The 5,860-nt window shown below is 45.9% G+C and overlaps 1 protein-coding gene across 5 annotated transcripts in view; it reads right to left on the bottom strand.

Moving 5' to 3' along the window:
- ehf (ets homologous factor) overlaps positions 1-5,860 on the bottom strand; it is a 48,657-nt gene that overhangs the window by 5,604 nt on the left and 37,193 nt on the right. For all 5 annotated transcript variants that reach the window (XM_043706274.1, XM_043706273.1, XM_043706275.1 and 2 more), the window contains one exon: positions 1,006-1,201. In XM_043706274.1, the coding sequence (XP_043562209.1) occupies positions 1,006-1,201 (196 nt within the window). The remainder of the gene's footprint in view (positions 1-1,005; positions 1,202-5,860) is intronic.

Below are 5,860 nucleotides of genomic sequence, written 5' to 3'. Positions count from 1 at the left end.
TGATACAACACCTCACCCTAGTTCCAAACTTCCAGCTCAGCACTGTCCCCATGACTTGTCCGGACTTGTCCTACCTGCCTATCTCCTTTTCCACCTATCCACTTCACCCTCTCCTCCCTGACCTATCACCTTCATCCCCTCCCCCACTCACCTATTACTCTATGCTACTCTCTCCCCACCCCCACCCTCCTCTAGCTTATCTCTCCACGCTTCAGGCTCACTGCCTTTATTCCTGATGAAGGGCTTTTGCCCGAAACACCGATTTCGCTGCTCCTTGGATGCTGCCTGAACTGCTGTGCTCTTCCAGCACCACTAATCCGGAATCTGCAGTCATTGCTTTTACCCCGTGCTAAATTACCCATTAGGTTTTCAGGGATGTGTAGGTTAGGTGCATTAGTCAGGGGAAATGTAGAGTAATAGGGTAGGGGAATGGGTTTAGATGGGATACATTTAAGAGGGTCAGTGTGGACTTGTTGGGCCGAATGGCCTGTTTCCACACTGTAAGGATTTTTCGCTCAGACCTACAGTCTTGCTGAAGAGAGATATTAGAGTGTAGTTTCTGACTACTGGCCTGAGCACTGCATGTTGGATCCCTACAGTATGCAAGCAGGCCATTCAGCCCATCAAATCCACACTGACCCTCTGAAGAGCATCCCACCACGCACCCTATCCCTGTAACCCTTCATTTTCAGTGGATAATCCACCTTGCCTGCACATCCCTGAACTCAATGGGCAATTTAGCATGGTCAATCCGCCTGACCTGCACATCTTTGGACTGTGAGAGGAAACCCACGCAGACACGGGGAGAACGTGCAAACTCCACACAGAGAGTCACCGAAGGCTGGAATCGAACCTGGGTCTCTGGTGCTGTGAGGCAGCTGTGCTAACCACTGAGCCACCATGCCACCCCAATTCACATTGAGGTTTATGGGGAATTGAATTTCGGGGCCCAGGATCTCTTATGAAAACACAAGAACGGACGCAGTTTGCGAGGAAGGGCTGTACCTCATCGCACGGCTCAGCTTCTCATAGGTCATGCTGCTGTTGTTCTTCTTCTTGCCCCAGAGTTGAGCCACGGCTTCAGACTTGAGGAAACGGAAAACCCCTTCAGACCTGTCCTCCCACTTCAGCAGTCCCGGGTCCTTGTCCGGGTCCAACAGGATGTCGCGAAGAAACTCCCACAAGTGCGTCCCGCGAGGAGCTGAATGGAAAAACACACAAGGAACTGAAGGGCAGAAAGACCTGCATCCATATAGCACCGTTCACAACTCCAGATCATCTCACAGCCAGTGAGGTGCTTACCACTTGGAAATGTGGCAGCACAGAGAAAGCTCTTACCAATAGCAATGAAATGAATAACCAAATCGTGTATTTTAGACCTTGATTTCGAGGGATAGGAAAATTATTCTTTTGTATAGTCTCCTGCAAAATGATGATCAGGGACCATCGAGTGTCAATGTTATGGTTTAGTGTGAGAGGGATTTAAGGACAGGCAATAAAATGCCAGCCAGCCAGTGACACCCACATCCCATAAATAAAGAAACAGAACTGAATACAAGAGTAGGTAGCTTATGTTTCAGTTATACAGGAGGAATTGCAACTGGAGGACTGTGTAAGTACTGGTCATCGTATTATACAGAAGGATGTTATTGAGTTGGAGGCAGTCCTAGGAATTCCTGATGAAGGGCTTATGCCCAAAACATTGACTCACCTGCTCCTCGGATGCTGCCTGACCTGCTGAGCTTTTCCAGCACCACACCCTCGACTCTGATCTCCAGCGTCTGCAGTCCTCACTATCTCGCAGTTCAAGGAAGGTTCTCCAGACTGATACCTGCAATATGTGGAAGGTCTAATGGCTCGACAGGCCAGGGCCTACATCCTCTGGAGTTTAGAAGCCTCAGGGGTAACTTAACTGAAACATACAGGACCCTGAGGTACCTGGACCAGGTGGAAGTTGAAAGGATGGTTCCTCCTGAGGGAGAATCTAGAACTAGGGGGTCATAGATTTAGAATAAGGGGTCACATCCCTATTGGAGAAACATTTTTTTCTCCCCAAGAGTTGTGTCTTTGGAATTCCTTTCCTCAAAATGGCAGTGGATCTTTCAATGTTTTAAAGACAGAGGTAGATGGATTCTGGATTACCAATGGAGCGGGGGGAAAGATTATCAGGGATATGCAGGAATGTAGAGTTCGAGGTTAAAATCAGATCAGCCAGGATCTTGTTGATTAGCTCGAAGGGCTGAGTGGCCTACTGGTGTTCATTGTTCAGGTCTACGTTCATATGCTCACAATGTTCACTTCCTCATCCACTTTCAGCTCTAAGACACAAAGGGGCAGTGACAGGCTTTCCATATTACTACCAATACAGTCAACAAATAAAACAAAGATTTGCATTTACATATCACCTTTTCTCATCACCACAACGTGTTTTGCAACCAATGAAACTTATGAAGTATCATCGCGCTGCTGGAATGTACAGCCAGTCTGAGCACAGTAAGATCCCACAACCAGCCACATATGAATGAACAGATAAGTACTGGTGAGGGTATCGGGGATAACGCCCCAATCTGCTTTGCAAGAGGGCGTTTTACACCATGTGAGAGAGCAGCCAAATGAGTTTCAAATGTCATCCCAAAGAAAGGGGAAATGTGAGAGAGCTCAGCGATGGTGTGACACCATAAGTAATAGTTCAGTGAAGATTGTTGGAATACAGCATGAGTGTTAGATGTCTGTATTGACCAGCCTGTTAAAAGCATCATCTTAACTAGACACTAGACGAAGCAATAAGCATGATTGTGGAACAATTATCCTCTGCCTTAAACTTAGCTGAGGGTAAGTCAATCAAACAGGAACATCGAGAACTGTCAGCTATTCGGAACACAGAGTCAGGCAGCACAGAAACAGACCCTTCGCTCCAACTCATCCATGTTGACCATACCCTAAACTAATCCAGTCCCATTTGCCAGCATTTGACCCATATCCCTCCAAACCATTCCTATTGATATACCCATCCAGATGCCTTTTAAATGCTGCAATTGTACCAGCCTCCACCACTTCCTCTGGCAGCACATTCCATGCATGCACCACCCTGGGTGTGAAAACGTTGCCCCTTAGGTCCTTTTTAACTCTTTCCCCTCTCACCATAAATCTATGCCCTCTAGTTCTGGGCTCCCCCACCCTGGGAAAAGACTTTGTCTATTTACCCTATCCATGCCCCTCATGATTTATAAACCTTGATAAGGTCACCCCTCAGCCTCCAATGCTCCAGGGAAAACACGCCCTAGCCTATTGAACCTCTCCCTATAGCTCAACAGGAACAGAACTAGTCCATCCAGCTACTTCAGCCTGTACATGCACCATTCTCTGAGATGGTGACTGACCTGTGATTGAACTCCATACCTTTGCTCCACATCATTGAATCCCTCTGGTTAAGATAATCAGTCAAACTCAGATTATCAGTTAACAAACAGCCTAAAATCATGTGTTTGTTTTGCAAATTTCAATCAAATCGCCCCTGAAACCTTAAAAATTCCAAGGAATCCAACCGGAGTTTGTGTGAACTCTGCTGGTAATTTAACCTTTAGCATTTCAGGTACCACTCTGGTGAATCTGTGATGCACTGCTTCAGAGGCTGGTATGAACTGCTGGAGGTATTTTATCCAGAAGTGAGTACAAGTCCCACAGGGCTTTGTGTCATTAATTTGCGAGCGGCACAGTGACCTCAGTGGTTAGCACAGCTGCTTCACAGCGCCAGGGACCCGGGTTCAATTCCAGCCTCGGGCAACTGCCTGTCTGGAGTTTGCACATTCTTCCCGTGTCTGCGTGGGTTTCCTCCAGGTGCTCCAGTTTCCTCCCACAGTCCAAAGGTGTGCAGGTCAGGTGAGTTGGCCATGCTAAATTGCCCGTAGTGTTCAGGAATGTGTAGGTTAGGTGCATTAGTCTGGGGAAATGTAGAGTAATAGGGTAGGGGAATGGGTCTGGGTGGGTTACTCTTCAGAGGGTCGGTGTGGACTTGTTGGGCTGAATGGCCTGTTTCCACACTGTAGGGATTCGAAGATTCATCACTTCTAAACTTGTGTATTCCATTCTCCATCCGTCAATGGAAGCTGCTACATACCTCTTAAACAATGTCAGTTGTTTTCTGATCTCACCACACTACCTTCTGCCAAAAAGTATGTTCCAGCGCAGGGGAAAAGTGAGGCAGTCGGAATGACTATCAATGTGAAATGGGTTTATGGTCGTTAGAGGCAAATTCAGGTCAACTGCAACTGGCTTCTGGGGAACTCGGGGAAGATTACTTTCTGGTTTGAAAAGTCTGTAAACCATACGATAAAGCAGAGAGTAAGAAAGGTGAAGACTTATTGAGATTACAGAAAAGAATGAATTCAAGTGAGGAATTGCATGTGTGTTTTAAGTTTAAAACTGGGAATGGCAGGAGGAGAGGCACCATCAAGTATATCAGTGAATACAAATGATGATTGAAATTGTTTTTTATCCAAATGGTGGAGCCAAGTGAAGTGAGGAACTTATTAAAAATAAAAGTTAGAACTTCAGCAGTGTGACCAATGAAACATTACATAGACTTGGCCAACGTGATGAGTTTGTCACCCGAATAATCTGGATTGTTGCAGGGTGCTTGCTGGTTACAATGAATGAGATTTGTAACAATAGTAAAGTTTCTGGGTTCAAGTCCCAAATCAATGACCAGGAGTTGCCAGTTTTTCGTCAAGCTGTTAAGCTGAAGTCTGCTTGCCCTCGAATGAACAGCAATAGAATCATCACCTGAAAATTGTAAATGTAACTACAAAATCCCACGCAAATACTCCAGATAGAAAAGGGAAGATGTTCTTGGTGTCATACTGACCATTATGGTCCCAGCACTAATATCATACCATCATACAGTACAGAAGAGGTCCTTCGGACCATAGAGTCTGAAATGCTAAAACTGTGATAAATCTACACGATTGATTATCGTAGTACTGCTCATGGGAGTTTCCTGTGCTCAAATGGGTTGCCATGTTTCCTACATTATGCAATGATTATACGTCAAAATTACTTAATTAACATTTTGAGACTTCCAGAAATTGCAGGTCCTTTGCTTCTCAATAATTCCACTGACAATACCGCTCTCACCTCACAGCCTGTGTGAAGCAACTGGTGACAACTGTTTCATTAAAATCCTACCTCTCCTTGCCAGTAATAAGTCTTCTCCTGTATAGCTCATTTGGTGCCGTGCAAGTATCCCAATCACATTGTAACGCAGTACTCATTCTCCTCCTGGTCTCTCAAATACACATCTGTTGGTTTTGGGCTGTATCTGGTCTTGTAGAACTGGTTACATTTTGATTCTCCAGCTCTCACTCAGCAGTCTGGCCCCTTGCAACAGCAAACTGACACATTACACGACCGAGCCAACTTCCAACAGACAAACATGGAGGATTGTGTGCAGTTTCTTGACCATTATCCCCAAGGAGCCCTCACCTTAGAAGTAATTCAGAAGTAGATCCAAATCTGTTGTTCAATAATGACTGTCTTGGAGATGCTCATCAGTACAGAGGGTTGTCCTGCGACCCTCTGGTAAGCTAACTCACAGTGAAATCTGGACAGCCACTGCGAGAGGTCATATTGATGATCGACTTGATGTTGTTGAAACTTGAAAGGGTTGAGAAAAGATTGACAAGGATGTTGCCAGGGTTGGAGGATTTGACCTACAGGGAGAGACTGAACAGGCTGGAGCTGTTTTCCCTGGAGCATCAGAGGCTGAGAGATGACCTTATAGAGGTTTATAAAATCATGAGGGGCATAGGGAGGATAAATAGAGAAAGTATTTTCCCGGGGGGTGGGGGGGCGGTGGGTGGTG

This window comes from Chiloscyllium plagiosum, chromosome 16, assembly GCF_004010195.1.
Source record: "Chiloscyllium plagiosum isolate BGI_BamShark_2017 chromosome 16, ASM401019v2, whole genome shotgun sequence".
Lineage (NCBI taxonomy): Eukaryota > Metazoa > Chordata > Chondrichthyes > Orectolobiformes > Hemiscylliidae > Chiloscyllium > Chiloscyllium plagiosum.
Note: the sequence above shows the minus strand (reverse complement) of the source record. Positions and strands in the feature narration are given on the sequence as shown.